Source organism: Melospiza georgiana, chromosome 3, assembly GCF_028018845.1.
Source record: "Melospiza georgiana isolate bMelGeo1 chromosome 3, bMelGeo1.pri, whole genome shotgun sequence".
Lineage (NCBI taxonomy): Eukaryota > Metazoa > Chordata > Aves > Passeriformes > Passerellidae > Melospiza > Melospiza georgiana.
This window is the reverse complement of record NC_080432.1, coordinates 17,669,163-17,691,189: the sequence shown is the minus strand read 5'-3', so window position 1 is coordinate 17,691,189 and position 22,027 is coordinate 17,669,163. Positions and strand designations below refer to the sequence as shown.

Here is a 22,027-nt window from a genome sequence, read left to right as displayed (position 1 = left end):
GTATCTGGGCAGCAAGTCAGCAAAAATTGCAAAATAATATTCTGCAGTTTAGTGCAGAGACTGGCAGCACACGCAACGCGGCAGTCAAGTGCTGAATTACATGGACATATGCAGGCAACTGAAAGAATACACGGAATAATTCCAGAATTTCCCTGAAAGGATGGCTTGCAAGCCTAATTAAGCTGCTGTGGGTATATTCAAGTCACACTGCATAAGGCCTTCTTTCTGAACACAAGCTTCCAAGGATCTCATTACAATTTCTCTTTGATGCCATCGTCTGTGCCGTGATTGTATAAGTTGATACAATATCCAGGTTAATCCCTAATGCTTGCAGAGTTATTAATAGATAGTGGATCACTCTGTATAGGAATTACTTAAGAAATTCCAAAGGTGCTAACAGCATCCCTCCAAACCTACACTAGTTGAGCCAAAGTAAGAAGCAGCCTCCTGTTTCCAGCCTGCACAAAGAGGAGGACCAGAGTACATGCCACTGTTTTTCTACATATTTTAATTATTGCTCCTGTTTTGAATCCTGAGCGTTCCAGTGTGATTTTCTAAACTAATCAGTTACAGGACTGAAGGGATCCCTTACTTAGGAGATAAACCACAACTTCCCTACTTGGATATGGCAGTTCCCCAAACATAAGCTGTCTTTAAAAGAAGGTGAAAGAGTACTTTGAAGTGATTTCTGGGAGATTTTATTTCTGCTTCTGTTAACCTACAGCTGACCTTAGGGGAGGAAGACCTCTCAGATTATTTAGCCCCTCTCTCTGTGCATGAGCTGGCTTCCCTGCCCATGTGTGTCATTTCAGCCCTTGCTAAATATGAGACCACATCAATAGAGTGTGATTATTAAGCCAGTACCATTAAGTTAAGCTAACATTAACTATTAAGCCAATACCATTAACTGGGACTAGGTTCAGGGAACCCTCATAGATGCACAATGTGAAAGAAATGCAGGTAGCTCTAAGAATTACTTCCTTCACCCTCTACAGCGCCCCCTCTGCAATAACTGTTTGTTTCTTCCTATTTAAATTTAGTTATTTCCCCATCCTCACACTGAGAAGTAGCCATATATAAAACAATAGTTGCAAGTGCAATGCTTCTTTAAACTAGGATGTTAATGAAAATTTCAGATCAGAACAAAGATTCTATCCCACAAGGATATTCTCAGAGAACCTTGGTACTACCCATGTCTCTATTTGTATTTTAAAATGGGTAATTAAATTGAAGTTTTGTAAGAAACAGATTTTATACAGGTCAGACCTCATCAGATAAATTTTACCAACCTGCTGCCAAATCCAGTCTTACAATGATCCTTGGAATCACTGCTCTGACAGGCCCCTTTGACCTTACAGGCAACCCTCAGCTTTCCATTCTCCCAGGGTGCCAGATATGGCTGATTTTAATGTGCAGCAAATAAGAATCAAAATCTCTCATCTGCTCCCAGATCTCTCACAAACACCAGCAAAAGAGAATCAGAGACCTTCCCAATGAAAAAGCCCTTTTTACTTCTCCCTTCTTCCACTGCTGCACCCTGAGGATTTATACCTAAAGGCTTGAAACAGTCTCTTAAATTATTTGAGGGATACTATTGCTGTCTCTTGCTTAGCTTCTCCCTTTCTTTTTTGTTTTTTAACATCAATAACCAACCTGCTTTGTAGTACAAAATACTGAGCTGCTGCATTTTCCCCATGTGACAAACTGAGATGCAGAGTTTGAGCATCCTGGCTGTACCTAAACCATGGAGGCTCATTCCCCTGGCCATACACAAAGAACTGAGGGGCTGAGGGATGAGTTACTGCTGTCTTTTGACAAAGAAAGGAAAGCCAAGTGCAGCACTGGCTTTTAGCACATGTGCACTGGGGTTAGTACACTGGGGCTGCAAGGCTGGAATAAACCTACAGAGGTTCGTCTTGCAAAGAGAACAATTCTGTTTAATGATAAGGTGATTAACCTCCTTCACAGTGACTGAGCTGGCAACATACAGGCACCAGGGGAAGGAGGGAATGAGTGGGTGCACAAAAAAGACTCATTTGTTTTAACACTGTGCTCTAAAGATGATTATTCTTCGTGCCCTCAGTTTGCAACGTCCATGTAATTCCTTGTAGGAAATCTCTCCACAAAGCAAATCTTTCATCGTTCTTTGTTCTAAAAATAAAATAAGCACATGCCAGGGCTGCTGGCATTTTGGACCAAACCTCCTGGAAGTGGTGTGCACATGATGCAGGAAGGAAGGGGGTTCAAAGGAAAATGAACGGCGGTTATTAGCGGTAGTTATAAAGCAGCACAACACAGCAGGTTAAAAACACAGAAAACAAAAGGAAACCTGAGCTTGCTTTAGAGAGACAAAAACCCCTCATTTCGAGCAACAATTCAAATCCTAGCAGGAAAATTCATCCCCACTGCTGGACCAAATGGAGAAAGATGAAAGAAGTTGGGGAAAAGCAGCAGCGGAGAAGCTGCTGCTGAGCACAGTGAATCGCTGTGAAACAGGGTGAGAGATTATTTGGGTGCATCCCATTCCAGCTGGAGAGTGGAGCTGTGGGTGCAATCAGTGCCAGGGTTACAGAGCCTCTGCTCCTGCTCCAGCTCCCTGGGCACCTTCTCCAGCACTGGGTTGAGGGGCAGGCTCTGACTGGACAGGTTCAGCACCCACAGTGACTGCTTCTGTTCCTCTGTCCATTGTGCTGCTTGGTCTTGTTTTGGGGTTTGTTTTTGTTCTGAAGTAGTGCTCTCTGCTCATCACACTATAAAACTCAGCTTTCAACTCTCCCATGAAATAACATGACAGACTCTACTTTAACAAGTCATTTTTCAACTCCCCTATGGATTCCACACTATCCTGGTTCCAATATCCAATCCTACCTGGGACCATGGCACCCTTCTTACACTAACATCTCCAAACACAAAGGGAGGATGGACAGACATGAAACCAAACTCACAGTCTGGCTTTCCATACAGCTTCCAGCACCTCTACCTTCATGCCCCAAAGCAGACAAACACCTTTCCTCACACAAGACTAAACCTCTAGTGCTCTAAGGAGCTAACAAGGCAGGATCTTGACACTCCAGGTTGCCCCTTCACTTTTCTTTCCCCCCCAGTTTATGCTAGGAGGCTGCAACATTAGGATGAAGGATGCTCCGAAAGAAAAAATTGAGAGTTATTGTCTGAAGCACCAGGGGTCATTCCTTACTGATCCCAGGGAGACTACTCACATGAGAAAGGGAAGGTAGAGGGAGGGTCACAGTCCGGTGACACATCACTGCATGTTAAACACAGACAACTTTATAGCACAGTTGGATTAAAACAACCCTGCCACAACCAGAACTGAAATACAGCTTCAGTGACCCTATAATGACCCTCTAGGAGAGAAACAGATTTCAATTCAACTTAACATTTTTTTTTGCATTTCAACAGAGCATTCCTCTCGTGTAATAATGCCTGTGACAACTGGGACTCACAGCAGTGACACATGACCATGCATGTAACCAGTCAAAGCTCAGCTGTGCAAATTGGTTTTGGAGCCATAAGGAGAAGATTTATTTTCCTCCTGCATTTTTAAATTCAGTCCAGTGTTGGATGCAGGTATGTTTCCAAAACCTTCCCAGTGACAGGGCTCCAGCAGGGCAGCCCAGAGGCACTGGAAGCAGCCTGGCAGTGAAGCCTTGCCAGAAACCAAGAGCAATGTTCCCATGACAGCAATGGGCATGGCCTGGACCCACACAAATCCTGAGCAAACAACAGCATCACACACATCCACCTACAGCTTACTGCTGATTTATCTGTCCCAGGCAGAGCTGCAGGCCCCAGCATGGTGCAGAGCTGTGATGCACTGCAGGTACCTGTGTGCCTGCTTCACTCTGGTTTGCATTTCTACAGGACACAGCACACCCCAGGCAGGCAGACCTGGATGCACAATGCAAGGAAAAAAGGGAAGACCACTTCCATCCCTCCAATCTACACTGGAATTGGAAGGATACCTAAAGAACAGCATCCTACCTCAGTTTCTTCCTAAAACTACCAGGGTTAAGAGGATCTACATCAGCAAGTTGTCACTATCTTTAATTTTTATCCTGTTTATACATGTTCTAATTTAACTTATTTACCTTAACCTAGAAACTGCTTGAAGTACTAGTTGTGTCTGTCCCTTTCCATCTGCGTCCAGTGCAGTGCACAAATTCTCACATTCCACATGAATTCATCATAAACAAACAGCCTGAAAACTTGGTCCAACACAGATACATCCAGAACCTCTTCCTAATTCACCCTGGTATGCAGCCCTGTGACTGCTGGAGGATGAACACTGTGGAACAGAGAACTTCTCATTCAAAATTCCCACATCCTTTCTGCTGATTAAAAATTTCATTCTCATAGCAAAAAGTTCACCCCAAACTTTTCTTTTTTTTTTTTCCCTAGGGCCATGAAGTGTCTGTTTCTTGTCAGAGCTGTGGGAAGACCCCAGCTGATTGCAGAAAGCAAATTGTCTGGGACAAAAGGAAATGGAGGGGTGAAGGAACAGCTTACAAGGGGTTTTCTCCCACGTTAATAGCCAGGCAAAAGGAAAACCACACAGTGTTAGTAGAGTGAACACCTGACTCAGCCATCCATACCCTCAGAGTGACAAAGTCTGGAGTACCGAGGACAGAGCGTGGAGGCGGGGAAAATGCAGGGTGTATGGAATCGTAAGAGAGGAATTTTTCAGCTGAATTAACAGTCATGTGGTAGATGTGCTCAAAGTTGCTCGGAGAGGAGATCAGACGGGAGTGATGATGAGGGAATTGATAAGGGGAACGCTGCTATCAAAGACAACAGAGAGAGAAAGCAATGAAGGATGGTTGTACAGGTTACACCGGCACCAGCAGTTCCACAAGAGCAGCGAGACACGGAGCAGGGACAGCAGACAGCAAACCCTGCTGGCTGTCAGCACACAGGGGCTGACACTGCCACCCCCAGTCCTCTGAGCACCTTCCTGACACACAGTCTGATGGGCTGCTGCCCTTGCTGTTGGCTAAAACATTAGAAACAAATAAAACTTTTAACTCATTGGGAATCGATTCTAATATTTATTATTTTTTGATATTTCAAAGAGCACCACAGTTGTAAAAGGTGCTTTACAGACAGTTGAGAAGCATCAGTTCCCTGCCTTGAGGAGCTTACAATCTAAAATAGACATAACACAAACAAAGGAAGGTGAACACAGGTGAGGTGGTGTGGGGAGAAGAAAAGATGAGCATACACAGCAGTTAGAGACTGTTAAGAGATTTCCTTCTGTTATTCATGCAATTTAGTGATTCCATTAAAATCATCACCCGTACAACAAACACAGAGTATTTCCAACAGTGGGAGGAACAGTGTTTTGACAGGGTGGGGACACAGGCTGTGTGGCAAGGTGAAGGGGTTAGTGTCAGACCACTGGGACAAGTCTCTCTGCTGACAGGTGACCAAGGCCATGTCCTGCCATGTGGCACTCACATTCTCTGAACAGAGAGACATAATTCTCTCTCATAGGAATTTTCCTGGAGAAGCACAGAGAAAAGAAAACTATTCTTATCTCTACTTGCTGCTCCTACTGTTTTTGCACATGTGGAATGTGTTAGGGAGACGGTTTACCTGAAGTGATTTGTCAATTGGATTCTGCTGAGGGTTGTTTTGATTCCTTGGCCAAATGGCTCAAAACTGCATCCTGGCTGCCTCAGACAGTCACAAGTTTTCTTTAGCATGTATAGTGGTACAGTATCTCTTTAATACAGTATAGTATAATGTGATACAATATAGTTCTAATAAAGCAATTGTTCAGCTTTCTGAATCAATGGAGTCAGATGCCAATCATTCCCAGAGTTGGGGCCACCCTGTTTTTACTACACGGCTCCACACTGGCTCAACGCTGACAGTGCCAAGGGGAGCCAGCACTGCCATCCCTGCAGAGGATCAGCCCTCCCTCAGCACATGTAGTGTGAAAACATTGGGAAATTCAAATGTTTGTAACAGGTCAGCTGAGCAGCGTGCTCCCACAGCGTGATGTAAAGGAGGAGAGGGGAGAAATAACCCTGCAAACTGAACGGGAACAGTTTCTAATTAATCTCTATGGAATGTGCTGACACGAGTGCTTGTATAATTGAAAGTCATCTAAATCCAGATTTAATGGAAGAGATTTTCAAGGCTTGGTTTCCCCTCCTGTGCCATCTGTACATGCTCAGTCAGCCTGCAGTGGGCTGGTTTCCTATGGACACCAGTAAATCAGAACACCTTTTCTCCTTTCTAACTTCTAAGTTCCTCTTCCCCTCATCCAACTGATTTCATCTCCTTAAAACAGGTATTTCTGAGTAGTATTAGAAATGTTAGGACTTAAAATATAAAATATGGTAAAAATATAGCTTACCCCTCCACTAAACCTAAGGCACTACTTTTTGTATGTGGAACGTATTAAAGTCTGGAAGAACATTAAGTCACATCCCAATACATATTATATCAAACATTATTGTTACTGTTCTCTTCATTTCAGCTGGTAAAATCCAACTTTGTTTTTTTAAAACACATGGTTATTATGAGGCTTTGCCTGTTAACCAAAACATCAATTACCACATTATGGCATATAAGACATAATATACATTAAATTGTTCTTAGTAACTTTAGCAGCATCTAAATATCAGTACAAGAAGCCACCATTCCAAAATGGTCCAGGACAGCAGACTTTGCTGAGTTCTCTGCAGAGAACTGGTAGCAAAGCCAGCTACATTCCTAAAAGCCAATAAGGGAGATATGGCAGTGTCTAAAACCACAAGCTAAAAAGCAGAGGGTAGGCCAGCTGCAGATCATGAAAATATTTAGCCAGCATTCACAAATGTGAGAAAGCCACGATATGGCAACATTTTAAAAATGATACTCCATGGAACTTTCTCCATAGACTCCACCATTAGATGCATGCATGGGGTTCCCATTTTCTTTAAAGAATACCAAATATAGATAAGTATTCATTTACTTTAAAAGTTTCTCAATTGAAACAAGCAAAGCTTCACACATCATCTAGAATGGAAGTAGAATGGCTCATGTATAATGAGGTCAAACTGAAGCATAATGTTCAAATATAATGGCAGTCAAGACCAGCTTTTGTATATAAAAATACTTAAGCATGCAGAATATGAAAGCAAAAGCAATCCTGTACATCTGATGTACACAGAGAGGTGGTCTGTGCTGCAGTAAGTGCAGTTGCAGATTTCAGATCTTCACTACAAAGGAGCATCCACGATAAAGTGGCTTCAGGGGACAAGAGGGCAGAAGGGAGGCCAGACTGTACGGCCAGGTTAATTGGTGACAGGCTGCTAGGGAAGAAAAACATGTAAACAAATAAGTTTGGGGATACACTAACAGGAACCATTCCAAATTGTACAAAACAAGACAATGACCCAGATCCACAGCAATAAAACACAAATATGTACTGATTACTGCTCTGCTAACAGGAAACAAGAGCTTCTGGTTTCTGGTGTGTTGCAGCCCACAAATTTGTGTGCCAAAGCCAGACCAAAAGGGCTCACCATGAAGAAAAGTATGCAGATTTACAGTTGCCTGAAACCCCCTAAATCTGATCTCCCTCTGAGCCCTGGCCATGGTTCTGCCCAAACACCAGGGCTCTACTGAAGTCAAGGGTGTCTGTTCATGGAAAGAACAATGTGGGACTAGACCAAGAGACTGCAACTTCCACAAACACACCAGAGTGTCTGGTGCACACCAAGAAAACTGGAAAACAACACTCAGAGAAAACATCTTTCTCCCCCATGTGGCTGCACCAGCAAGGGCAAACAAACAGGTAAATATGTTGTACACAAAGTTGTACACAAACAGGCACCTGATTCAACACAACAAAGAGTGCAAAAGGGTTTGAACACTCCCTTTATTCCAGTTACAGCACAAATTAAGCTCTCTACAGCTGGTCTTTTAAAAGACACCATTAAACCAGTGGTGGGCAGAGAGCAAGCAGGCTCTGCACCCACCAGGCCAGGCTCAGAGCAGCACAAGGGCAGGTCCCCTGCTGCCCACAGACACAGCCCAGGCATCCCTCGAGGGCCATCACTAACAATCCCAACTCTGCTTCTCTCAGTTCTTGGCACTTCCCCTAAAAAAGGCAGTGGGGCTGAAGTGGTTAGTTTTTTTTGGTTTTTTTTTCTGATTCACATTGCATCTATGAAGTGAATATGTGCATATTAATGAATAAATATAAATACATACATATACCTAAAACTGTCATTTGCTTTATAAAGTTCACCCATGTGTGCTAGATAAAAGCTGGGCTGAGCTGGCTATTTAGCTTGTGACAATCTCATTGAACACAGAGATTAAAATATCTATTCTCTATTAAAACCTATTTCTACCTAAGGACCCTTTTGCCCATACAGCACTATACTGACTTCTGTGAAAGCTCAATGCTGGGTGAAACATTTCTATTGGAAGATCCAGCCAAATGTGAAGGTGCTCAAATAAAGCAGAAGAAACAGCAAATGAAAAGTCCCACTCCACTCTTTCATGCACTTTCTGCATTCCAGTACCCCATAAAAAAAGAAGCTGTACCACCTAAAATAGCTGGAGGAAGAGAATTTGAGAAGAGTGAGTATTAGCCTTGCACTGTTTGCTACCCCCAGCCTCAGCCCCAAAAATGTATTTTACCATTCACTTCCACAAACAAGAACAGGCATTCCCAAAGTAAAGTGCTGCAAACTTTGCCAAAGTTTGTTAAAAATAAATACTTTCTCTTCTTGTCTTCCTTTACAACCATACTAATCTATTAAAAATTACAAAGGAGATGTTCCAAAAATCAGGACACACACTTAGCAGCACACAAACCCTCCCACTTGTTCACCTTTTGGGAATAAAGTATGAAACTGGTGAAATAATTCCATGTCCTGGAAAAGGAACCACCATACAGATGAAGTGTACACAGGGTTGGATGATTATTCTTTTACCTTGTGTACTGATTCTCCAAGAAACATCCTTATTTTCCATGCCCTCTTCTCATTCTAAATTCCCTTCCAGTAAAACATTAGGCTCTATACATAACCTCAAATGCCCACACAACTCCTTTCCTTCTATTTCTGTGCCTGAGAAACAAAGTTCTTAGTCTGGAATGGATTAAATGGAAACTCAGTCCAGGCAAATACCTTACAGGAAGCTGTTGGAAAAGAAAAAGCTGCCTGGACTGAAGTTGCTCTTGACAGAACATTTATTTCCTAATTTCAAGTTACATTTTCAAATTCACACACTTTCAAGTCCCGTGCTTGATGTAATTCTGTACCAATTAAGTTAAGAATACAAATACAGCATGACATTGCAAGGAACTGATGGAAAAATACACAACAAATTTGCTTTGTCTTGCAGCAACATCTCCCAGCATTAAGACTGATACTTACTTGCAAAAAGGAGGTTTTAATAATAACAACTTTTTAAAAAGAAGCTGCAGCAGTGGAACAAGTGCAGGAATCAACTGTACATTGTACACATTTTCTAATTCTTCTCATAATTTTAAAGTGTGGGAAGTGACTCATGAATTATTTTCAAAGCATCATATTGATTGGCAAAATAGCACAGTACCAGTCCTAACTTGAAACAGGACCTGTGAGCTAACACAAGGCAAGTGCAATTAGAAAGGGTTCAAAGCTGAAAACCATGGAGAGATGACATTGTGGAAGAAATGATGTAAAAAATCCACCTCTATAGACAGAATAATTCTTTGTTTTACACTTGTCAGATGTGGGGCTTGATTAAGAGTCCTTGCAGCTCTTGAGCGCCATGAAATTTCAATTACTGATGGTGTGACAAAGGATGACTTCTGCTCTACCTACAGAGGTAGCAGATTATTCTCTCTGCTTGAGAAGAGCCACAAATATTTTAAAGAACTTACCAGAGATGGAGAAATGAAGAAAGGCTCTGATCTATATCCTGCCCTGAAGCAAATGATCATTCTCTGTCTAACATTAGACACATGCAATCTTGTATCCAGGTAAGAGAAACATACCTGCCAACATCTCTTGGATTTGTCATGTGTTTTCTAGAAACAGCTCCTTCATTATGTGTTCATTTATAAAAATGATGATAATTTATAAAAATACACACAATACAGTACTGTTTTTTTCTCATTACACCAAACATATTTCTTATTGAGAGGCTTCTCAGACTGTGTCTAATACGAGCTTTAAAATAAATCAAAGTGCAGACTTTACAGTCAAGTGCAAAGTAAAAGTACCATTTCCTTCCAAAGTGAGGTAAAATGAGTATCCAAAGACCAGAGATTAGGCTCCTAAACTCGTGCAACTGCATGCTGAGCTTTATTTTCCAGTCTTATTTTTGTTTCCTTTGCACTTTTCAGCATCAGAATATCCCAATTTCAGCATCTACTTCCTGTTTTCTGCACAAACTCCAAGTAGTAACAATGACAATTTTAGGCAGCAGTTCTGAGCTAATGCCTGAGTGTTATGCTGGAACAAATTTCATCTGTTTTTATCATAACATCTCATCTTTCTTACAGTGCTAATTAGCATCCTCTGAATCACATCTGTGTCATTGTGGATGTGCTTAGAAAACAATGCAGAACACATAAAGACACAAAAGATGCTCCAGGTAGCTTGAAGCAAGCAGTACAGAACTTCCTTATGAGCAAAGTATCAATTAGTCTTTAGCTCATCACAGATTTCAGTAACTTCCAAGTGATTACTTCCTACATGAGGTTTTATGGAAATGAACACATTTTCTTTTTCCATTTTTCAACTTAAAAGCTTTGTTTTTATTCAAGAAGTTCTGTTTCACTGAGACTACTTAATTTGAAGAGAACAGGAAAGATAGCACTTGGCATGGGAAGAAATTTGAGCAGTACACATTATTGAATTGCTACAGGAAAACAGGCTGTGAAGAAATAGGCAAAGATGGGAGGAGAAAAAAGGAATTGAACTCCAGTTCACTGAGAAGGGAATTTCTCTTTCCATACCCACAAACAGCACAAATCATGTAAAATTTGCACCTTCATATGGGTCATAAAAATTATCATCATCACTATGAGGCCAACCTGGCATTAGGCACTGCACCTCCTCCTCCTCTACCCAATGCTTGCTATGCTGCTTAAATTTTATTAAATACAGCAGAGCATTTTTACTCCATTCCCATTGTTACACTGCTCCTGATAGGAAATATGTCACTGATTACACATTAAAATTGCACTTGTTTTCCTCTCACTTATTTGCAGCCTCTGCAGCAGTCCGTCACTCTCACATGTCCTTTTGTACTTACCATTGGGAGGTCTTTGAGAATCTGTATGCCATCTCCTGGACCCATATGTGCTATGTGGTTAAAATTAGTTGGGTTAGAAATTAACTTATTTCTCATTTCTGGATCACGTAGCATCTCCCTGGAAGAGAAGATACTTTGTTTAGGTATTTCCTTTGAGGACAGGATGGGCATTTATAAAACACGTACAGCTTTGATTATCAGCTATTTTCAAACGGAAATTACCCAGTCTTTTCCAACCTAAACAATTCCATGAGTCTATGACTCTATTTAACCATGATAACAGTGATAAATCCCTGATGTCAGTATTGGTGTGGAGAAGGTTCCAGCTTGAAGAGAGGGCAAGGGGCCAGGATAAAAGAATGCTGTTTGCAGCTTAACAGCCCATGCTGTTAGTAGTTACTAACATTCACAGAATGAGCTGATAAAAAGTTCTGTAAGATGAGTAAAAGCCAGACTTGCTTGGGATATATTACAAAGTGGAGATGAAAATGAAGTATAAAATATGAAAATATAATTAAAGTAATACTGCAGTACCTTTCTCAGTCTGTGGTCAGAATTAAAAGCTCTTCAAAATGGCAAGGATGCATTTCAGAACTCAGAATAAATAAATTTTAAAGAGACCAAATGTCAATCAACTTAGAAAAGGCAAGAACAAGAAATGGAATTTTATCTCCACTGCATACAGTTGTTACTTTCCTTAGAGCCAAAAAGACAAACTGGGAGCCAACCAATGGTGCAAGATGCTGGAAATTAGAAAAGTGAAATACTCAGCTCTTGGAGTGTGGCTTAGCACAGCAGCAGGTCACAGGAAATGGTCAATAACATCCTCTGCAAACACTGCCCGTAGTGCAGACCTGGTTTTGTTGCCATTTAGGAAAGTATTTGTAACCTGCTAAACACTCCCATTAGAAATACACCCTGCAGTCCTATGTCCCCTGAAGAGGTAAGTTTTTGTGAGCTTTATAAAAAATCTATGTAGTTAAATCTATAAATCAAAGAAACAGATGTCCTGGAATAGTGCTGAGAGGAAAATCTCCTTCAGAAAGAAAAACAGAACCAGAATATGAAAGTAATTGATCCATATGCATAGTTAGCAAAGTAATCTCCTTTTGCAAAGTGTTTATTGGAGAGTTTTATATATACACAGGGTATGTGCACACCTATGCACCTGCATACAGTAACTGGAGGCATGCATTCCAAATTACAGCTGCTTCACACAATTCATCTGAACTAATTGTGCATCCAGTGCAAACCCATATCCAAGCTGGTATTGACACAAGTTACAGTGAGGATTAACAGGGCAGAGAAGAGGCAGGAACACCTGAATGGCCACTCCAGAAAGCCACAGAATGAATGCAGCACGACCCTGGCACCAGTCAGTGTCCATCAGGGCCTACAGGCAGGGACAGAGGACAAGCACAGGTGGAATACAGACCTCCTCTGCTGCATCCTCTCCTCCTCGGGCACGCGGAAGGAGTAGCGCCGCTTGTTGTTGATGTTCCGCACCATCTGCTTCCGGCTGTTGTCTGATGTCTCAGGCACCACCAGTTCGTCCCCCTCTGAAACCAGCACAAAAATGGGGATGCAGTTCCTCAGCTACTAATGGAATTTGAGTTTCAACACTCTACTTCTACTCTGTTTGGGCTGGAAACCACCCCTTTCCCACCAAACCTTCTCTGGTTTATGGGTTTCCTTGGCCACTATCCACTACTCTGTTAGGTACCAACAGACTTAACCCTTCTTCACACACAAGCTGCCACCACTTGTGTTCTCAAAACACCACTGATGTGTTCTTTGAAATAAACATTTTGGTGGGCAGGAAGAGAATCTTGAGTCTTGTCTCAAAATTCCCACTGAAAATCACTAGAACCGTTTTGTTCTGCCCACTGTCTGGAAACTGAATGCAAGATTCTCTTTCATTCATTCCCTGCTCCAAAGAGAACACTGCTTTTGAAATGTTTGGACATTGATGTATTTTGATGCAACTGTGGGAAAAGGGAAGATTTCTTCCATGTGTGCACATCTGGCCAAGGGATCTTTATATTAAAGACATGAAAAGGAAAACCGTGATTATCACACAACAGCTGTGTGACTTTGAATGAACATTGCAACTATTCTGTCTTGTTTTCTATTTATGGAGACTAAAGTGACCCTTAATAAGCTCACTGCTCACTGACAAAACAGTTTTGTATGGAACTCAAATCTCTTCTTTCCTTAAGATCAGCTCTAATGTACAGTCTTTATTAGACTTGAAAATTCTCTAGACATACTTCCAGCATATTTCTCCTCTCCACCACTGCCATTCCTTTTGTACTAATTTGCTGGCAATTGAAATAAGCACTGAGACAGTGCCTGCAGTAGTACATTTTCCTAGAGTGTTTCTTTCCACTGTTTTCAGAAAGTTGTTAACAAAAATTTATAGCTTTTGATTGTTGAAACAGAGCATGTCCCCTCTCCACCTAAGAGGTTGAGCAAAAGTTTTAGGAAATTCCTCAGGAGCATGCTTATGAAAGGGCTCTAAAAAGTAAAAAAAAAAAGTCAGAAAGACTCGTAATAAAAATAGATTTTTGAAGCTAAAGTTGTGGCACACAGTCATAGCTGGCCCTAATAATAAGTTACATATACATTGTATTACTTTAAAACGCTTGGGAAACATTTGTTAAATATAGTATTAAAGGTTAAATATAGTATTGATTTTAATCTGACGCTGCCAAAATGACTACTGAAGTTTTTAATTGTGCAGGCTTTTTTAGGCAGTGTTCTGGCAGGTGATCCCACATTTGGAGGGAGCATCCAGTCATTCTAGTTTCTAGTTCCAGTCTTCATTCAAGTCTTTATTGAATATTCAAAAGGCAAAAGAAGTTCAGAGAAGAGACAGCATTGCAATCACTGTGGAATCCATAAGCTTTAGCTTTTTCCCAAGTTAACAAGCCCACAGACATTTAAGAGATTCCTTTATGCAATGCACAGATGCAGACAAATGTACTTTCTAAACAAAAATGTGGATGATGAAAATTGGCTTCTCTTTACTTACCTGCCATTTTGTTTTTGAAATATATTAATCTGACTGTCTCCAGGCCTAAAAGGTTTAGTGATCCTTCTGTATTCAAGGGTCGTACCTGAAACAAGGAAAAACAGTCCTTGTAACACTCTCAAGAGTAACAATTCCAAGTCATTAAAGCCACAAAGAAGAGCTCAAAAGAATTTTAAACTCTTTTTTTTTGAGAATGAGTACAGAGAGGGCTGCTTAAAATTTCACTTCAAGACACAGGCTTAACATCATTCCTCCCAGCATTTAAATGAATAGTTGTGTTACAAGTCTAGTTCATATATCAACTCAATTTTTCCATTAGATGTACAAAGCAATAGGCTGAGCTTTTACTTTGTGTTAGCACCATGTCACAATAATGCTCTGCAGCTTGATAAGAGCACATACAGACTGCTAAAACCTACTGGTATTTGTGATTTCCAGCATAAAAGTGAAAGAGGCATTCCACACTCTGTAAATTGTGTTAGAAACAGACTCTTCATAATAAATGGCTATTTTTGAGACTCCTAAGTGTAGTAGTTCTTTTTTACTGAAAGTAGCTTCCATTAAAAGGGAAGTCTTGAGCCAAATATTAATCAAAGTATTAAATCACATTCTACTGTGCAGGGAAAAAAATGCTCCAACTGCTTAACAACTCAAAGTTTAGACACCAGAAATAACTTCCCCATAAAAGTCCAGATTGGTCTCTCTTCAAGATGTTAATAGCTGAGCACTTTGATCTTTGCATGATGTATCCTCACAGCACTGCCAGAATATCGTGGTTTGCATCTGGCACGTGGGAAATTGATATTCAGAGACTGAATGACCAACACAAGACCACAGGGGCAATGTCCTGCAGCTCTATCTCATTGGAATTCCAGTAAAGGAATTGTGTTGACCCTGACACAAAGCTGAAGTCAGTCTAAACCACAAGGAAAAGAAATGACTTTTCTTTCCAAAATACAGCTGAGCAAACACCTTCTAAATACCAAGGAAGTGTCAAGTTTTCAGAAACATCTTCCTTTTGATAAGAGATCCAAACTGACATCATCCTGTTGTTGGTGTTTCTACTGCTTGAAACAAAATGTTCTCACCCTGTCTGTCTACCATATGTTCAGGAGCAGCAGGAGACAGATTTTTGAAGGCCTGTGTAATTATCTTAACATCCACCATCCTCTGGTAATAATCACAATCAGGCCCAATGAAGCCATATGTAATTAATGCCAATTAATTCCTCTCATTATTACAACAGTATCAGTAAATCTGAAACATAGCCATATGCTCCAGATTGACCATTCATCTAAAACAGTGCAACCACACGAAAAATACATTTTCTATCTTCTATTTCCAAAAAAAATGCATGAGTTTATTTGCAGTAGCTCTTCTTTTAATTCAATTATGTTCCTACAAGCAGTTTTAATGAGCAGTATTGGTTCTGGACATACTCCTTGGCCCACACTGAAATGGGAAGTTACCTTTTTGAGAGGAATAGTTTGAATCCACTCCATGGAGTTCACGTCGAAGACATCAATTGCATTTTCACTGTACACAGAGAGGTATGGTGCATTGTAACCTGGGAGGGAATCATGAGGCATTGTGTCATCTGCTTTTGGACATGGCCCAAAATAGACAATTTCTTAACAGTTTAACCATATTTATTTAAAAAAATAAAATCAGTGCTCCAAAATCCAACAACAAGCTTTGAAAAATGTGCTTTAACTCAAAAGTGACCAAGAAATTTATTCTGAAGGCAAACCAGCATCACCCAAAAACTTACAAACTCCATGACTTTTAACTTTGCTGAAAACCTACTTTCTGAACTGTAAAACATTATGGTTTACTCTGCCAAATCCTGATGTATTTCAAAGGCTTTTTCCTCCTAAAAGCTCCATTTTTAACAAGAGCTCACATATTGTTAATGATGTGGTAGGAAAATACTCTGCTCTATTTAATAACTGCCAGTTGAATGAACTGACCTCTGAGTCTTTGGAATATACACTAAATGAGCATCACTTGGAACTAAGCACCATGACACAGTCATAAAAGTCATGTTTCCTTAACTCTAATTCTCTCTTCTCATTTTCTGGATTGTAAAGAGAAATCTTCTGCTACTTATCTGGCACATTTCCCCAGGATGAAATCTGTTTCACTGGGACCACTTCTAAAGGAGAACTCAGTATTTCCATGTCGGCAACAAGACTGCCACAGTCTGCCAAGACTAACAAGAGCATCCAAGTTGTGTTTAAATGTAACAGCTTTTGCTATAAAATACACCTTCATTCTGAGTTGGAAATCATCATCACTTCATTTAGGATAAGCAAAAAACTGTCACAAATAACAATGGCAAGTGTAGATGAACTATGTGTGAAAAATACACATTTTTCAATCTATCACATAACCTTCTGTTGTGATTAATTCCTTGTCTGAGTCCACTGTAATAATCAATTGAGTAAAATTGCTTGAAATTGGCAAACACCCTGCAAATGTTGCTTCCTCCATACTCAGAAGGGCCTTCACTCAAGCAAGGTGAAATACTTCTCCTCTTTACAGTGTGACTAGACTGCTACCTCAGTGAGGTGAGAAGGCAGACTGTTCTAAAAATCAACACAGAATTGGGCTTTTTCACTACTTTGAGTGCAGATTTGGCTAATCTTTATCTGCATTCAGAAAGACTTTAAAAAGATAAACATTCAGGTTTGGTTTTTTTCCCTTAAAACTGTCACAGAGATAAAGACCCAGCCTTGAAATAAGGTGCAATAAATGTTTAACAGACCTTGGTGGAAATGAAAATCTTGAAAAATTACAGTATTTTTCCTTAAGGTTATGAAATATATATTTTTATATTGCCTCCTATGCATTGTATTTTAGAAGGGGTGAGAGAAACAGGAGAGCAACTTAGTGACTTTTTGAAAAAGGAGAGAGGAGATGAAAAAGAAGGTTGTAGACAAAACTTGCTGAGGAATAAAGAATGAACAAATAAATAAAGACAACACAGACTAGTAAGTAGGAACAAATACCATTAAAGCAAGTCAAACTACCAGATCCTAATGACTCTCAGCATGAAGAAAGCTGGAACCAAAGTACAATCACATTCCAAGACTTTAAATAACAACAGTCCAGCACTGGTGGTAGCAAATACATAAAGTTCCAATTAGCCTCTGTTGAACCTGAAATTTTGGCTGTTTTAGAGTTAGAAATCCTGACTCATGATTCCTCTTTGTGCTCCAGCAAGTAGATGTCAGTGCCAGAGTTGTTGAAACTAGCATGAATGAGGATTAAACACTCTTCTTGGAGTCTCTGTGGTTATGATGACCCCGAGATGTGTCAGAGTCTCTTTTCCCAGCCCAGCAGCTGAAGGAGGAGTCAGGATTCTTCTGTTCTGGTTTTCAAGGTTGTTTATTTGCTGAAGAATATTATTATTAATATTCTTTCTCTGACCCCCGAGGTCTGTCTGGCAGGTTGGGTTGAGGCACACTGACCATCTCAGAGGTAGTGCTATCTTTTATACTAAAATATACATGTACATGATTTACAATAATTTCCCAATACCCATCACCTATGTTAGACAGTGTGTTCCCTACTCTAAACCAATCCAAAAGTGCCAACATCACCCAGAAGATGGAGGCTAAGAAGAAGAAAGAAGGACAAGGCATGCCCAAATCCCTCTATCTTGGCTTCTGAACCCCCATTCTAAAAACGCAAAATTCTACTTTTCTATCTTGTAACAAACTATCGTTCTACCTAAACTTCTGTGTCTTGTGAATCCTCATGTAAAGGTTGGTAATTGTTTTTTCCAAGGATTAAAATCAAAGGCACAGGTGTTTTTGACTCTGTGCCAAGGTCTCTGAGCCCCCTGTCAGGGTCTCCAGTCCTTCAGGGCAGCCAGAGGAATTCCTGGGGTCTGATACCTCCAGCTAGATTGAAAATGGTGATAGTGGCTGAGAGCATCCATTAACCTGTCAGGTAATTAGCCCAGAACTCCACCTCCCACGGCTATCAACACAAACAGAGATCACTTCAGACACACAGAGAGCACAACTCACAGCAAGAAGATGGAGTTGCGGGCCACATCAACTCTTGCTGCCTGGATCTTCGGCCCTGGCAGTCGACGTAAACCCCGACGCTGCTAAAACACAGCAGGTATTCTTTAGTTGAGATCTCGACTGCACAGATGGCATCAGTTGGCTGCTGTGAGATAAATGAGAGCGTGTGGTCGTCCGGGTGGAGCAGGCTGTACGGGCCGCCCTCCCCATGGAGGGGGTACTTGAGGAAACCTGACTGGTAGCCTACACAGAGACGGTCGCTGAAGATGGACATCCACTGGACGTTCCCCTGCACCTGGATCTCCTTGATCTTTTTGTGGCGCGTCTTGCTCTGATTGAGTTCGTAACAGAGCACCTGCCGCTTCATGGCCACGCACAGGCAGGTGAGGGCCCCGTGGCGCACGTGCCCAGACACGATGGCCTGGCAGCCCTTGGTCTCTGCCAGCTTATAGAAGTCAGTCTCCCTTCCATCCAGGGCGGCCATGGGGAAGAGCCGCACGTGGCGGTTCCGTCCTGAGATTACGGCGATGAGCTGCTCACTCGGGATGAGCTCGATCTGATGGACCTTCTTATTGTCACCAACACGGATAATCTCTGAAAGAAAAATCAGAACAAGCCCCCTGTCACACACATGTTTTATGAGAAATCCTTTTGTTAGTATCTTTTCTCCTGCGAAGCTGAGAGGCCTCAGAAACAAAATGTAAACAATGATTATCTGCTGCTGTGGAATGCAACAGGTGCATCTCAGATTGCTCTCATGTGGTTGTTTTTAATGAATGGCCAATCAAAGTCCAGCTGTCTTGGACTCTGGTCAGTCACAAGATTTTATTATCATTCCTCTTCTTTCTTTTCTAGCCTTCTGATGTCTCCTTTCTTCTTTTCTTTTAGTATAGTCTTAATATATAATTTTCTTTTAATATAATATATATATATCATAAAATAATAAATCAGCCTTCTGAAACATGGAGCCAAGATTCTCATCTCTTCACTCATCCCTTCATCCTGGGACCCTTGTGAACACCACCACAGCCCCCCACAAAATCAAGTAAGTAATGGTGAAGTGTGAATTGATTATAACATGTATTTGTAAAGATGAACTAGGAAAGAAACTCAAGTGTGGACGCCATGGGACAGGGAGAGAGAAACGGGAAGTGTTTCTCACAGCAGCTTGTGAGAATTTTTAGGGAGTTGTAAGGATGTGGTAACTTGTTAAGTATAAGCAATCTGCAGGTGGTGTGTTTCTACTTCATCTTTCTGTTCTTCTCAAGAACAGCATATGAGGAAGGTGTTTTTGTTAGCTAGCCAATCAAAAAGAATCTATGGTATCACTCTATAAAACCACGTGGTTCTCTTGAATAAAGCCTTCTTTGCTCTTTCTACAATCCTGCCTCCTGCCTGTTCCTGTGTCATCCTCAGCACAAGAGTGATGAAGCACAAGAAATCCCCTTTATTGCTTCCCTGCAGTATTAAAAAGTACAGAATCAAAACTAGTGTTTTAATAACACCAGATGTGCAAATTCTGGATGAGCCTTTGGTTCTTCCTCATCAGAAATGGGAGGAGCAGATCTGATGCACTAACAACAAGTGCATTATTTCAGCGTTCATTTCAAAAACAGTTTATAGCAAAAAACTACTGAATCAAGAAAAAGCCTCAGAGCTGAAGCATACAATTAAACATGTCATTTGTTGAATTAACTTGGGCAATCTGTTAGCACATGTTGCAGTACTGCACAGAAGTTTTCACTCCCAGTACCAAGGAAGAGGTTATACAAAGGATTAAGCCATGACTCTTGCTGAGGCGCACAGCAGGAAATTCAAATGAGGGAGGTTTCTGCTGAGTATAAAAAGGAAGTGATGCACTGTGAGAGTAATTTGCAACAGGCAGTCCAGAGAGATCATGGAACATGTGTCCTTGGGGATTTTCAACACACAACTGGATAAAGCCCTGAGCAACCTGGTCTGAAATCAGTATTGAGACAGTTGGGGGAAAAAGAGGGGAAAAAACTTCAACTGCGTTCCAAAACCCTGATATTGGAAAGAATAACCAAACCAGAGAGCACACAGAACACCTTTTGGTCTCTCATGGAGCTGTCCAGCTGATAATGTAGTAAATAATGAAAAATGAAACAAGAAAGAAAAAGAAGATTTAGTATTAGGGAAATTATTACCAGTTCCTAGTTTCTTACCATCTTTGGTGACATGCACAACAAACAAACCTTCTTCATTCCCCAGAGCTATTCTTTCATGGTCTATGACATTAAGGGAAAAAAAAAAGGTTATTTTTCTTTGGAAGTACTTTATGAATCACATAAACAATAGTTATAATTTTCATTAACAGAGACAGTTTTTATAATATATTGAAATAATTGTATATAAAACCAAACCTAATATATTAATGTATTTAAAAAAATTGCCAACCTCCTAATCCATCAAATTTCTCAAAAAAGTATTTTCCCATTTCTTCTGTTAGTTAAAGTAACAGCTAGAAACATAATTGTTCAGAGAACTTCAGTCTAGCACCAGCTTTGAAGTAACTATATTATTATATTGAAATAATTTACATAATCAGAGTTCAACATATTTTATGCAGTACTATTTGAAATTACTAAATTCAACCTCTGATCTTACATCTTCTCTCTGGTCCGACCAGCAGATTTTGAAGTGAGTGATTGACACCTACTCTATAGTGCTAATTTTGTCCAGTTAGGGAATTATGTTTACAGAGTAACAAAAGAGGAATGTCCAATTCTCAGTCAAAATTATTCATAATTATGAATATTGGTGGATAATTATGAATATGGGTGAATAGAGGGAATACTCTTAAAAGATCTGACAAAAGTGCTGGGTACTAACTTGCACTTTTCTCTTAGGCCACATGGGATAAAACCACCACCTATTACTCTCTATTCAGTAGATAACCATCTAACACATTTTTTCCTAAAAAATCATGCTTTTAGCATTCCCATTTTTCTTAGAGCTTTCTTCTAAATAACTTCATACCTATGATTGCTGCTGACTGTGTTGTTTTGATGAGGGGCAAGGTGCTGTCATAAGCTTCTTTGGGGACATAGACTGAGCGGTCTTTGAGCTTGTTCTTCTTCAAGATCCTATGCAACTCGTTCAGCACGCCCACCCACTTGCTTTTTTCATTCTCACCATCTGCTAGAATCAGGATTGAACACTTGTTACTGGATGCAGAGAGCTGGGAGGCTGTAACCTGCAAAAAAAAAAAAAAATCAAAACATAGTTTTAAGTCATAAGTGATAAATAATTTCCTCGTGATCGTTTTTACAAGGGAATCAGATGCCTGTAAATGCCCTTTTAATTAGTTGTCTGAATTAAGGAAGTAAAAATTTCTCTTCAGTTAATAGAAAACACTCCTATCTTAATCAAGAACCCACAGCAGAAAAGCAGACATGAATATTTTAAAAAACAGAGAAAATGTTGGCTTTATTTTAAATGCATTTGTATTTATTTTATAATTCATGCATGTCTGCTCTAAATAGGGCAGTCAATTGTTTCTCACAGCAATTTTATAATTAACAAAAAGCATTTTTATAAAGTTTTCTGTATTTTCAAGAGCTATAGATTTCCTTAATTTTTAATGCAATAGGAATGGCTTTCATTGAAAGAATGCTCTGTGATCCTTTTCATGCATTTGATACAGCTATTAATGATAAAATGG

The 22,027-nt window shown here is 40.3% G+C and overlaps 1 protein-coding gene across 8 annotated transcripts in view; it reads right to left on the bottom strand.

Annotated features, from left to right (window-relative positions):
* CDC42BPA (CDC42 binding protein kinase alpha) overlaps positions 1-22,027 on the bottom strand; it is a 181,891-nt gene that overhangs the window by 7,407 nt on the left and 152,457 nt on the right. For 5 of the 8 annotated variants that reach the window (XM_058020540.1, XM_058020541.1, XM_058020542.1 and 2 more), the window contains 7 exons: positions 21,343-21,559; positions 20,529-20,591; positions 18,343-18,936; positions 15,775-15,872; positions 14,306-14,390; positions 12,707-12,830; positions 11,272-11,389 (listed from right to left, as the gene is read on the bottom strand). In XM_058020540.1, coding sequence (XP_057876523.1) covers positions 11,272-11,389; positions 12,707-12,830; positions 14,306-14,390; positions 15,775-15,872; positions 18,343-18,936; positions 20,529-20,591; positions 21,343-21,559 — 1,299 coding nt within the window. Of the gene's footprint in view, positions 1-4,613; positions 4,800-5,039; positions 7,323-11,271; positions 11,390-12,706; positions 12,831-14,305; positions 14,391-15,774; positions 15,873-18,342; positions 18,937-20,528; positions 20,592-21,342; positions 21,560-22,027 lie in introns of those variants that run through there. The other 3 variants (XM_058020547.1, XM_058020548.1, XM_058020546.1) reach the window with 2 other exon arrangements.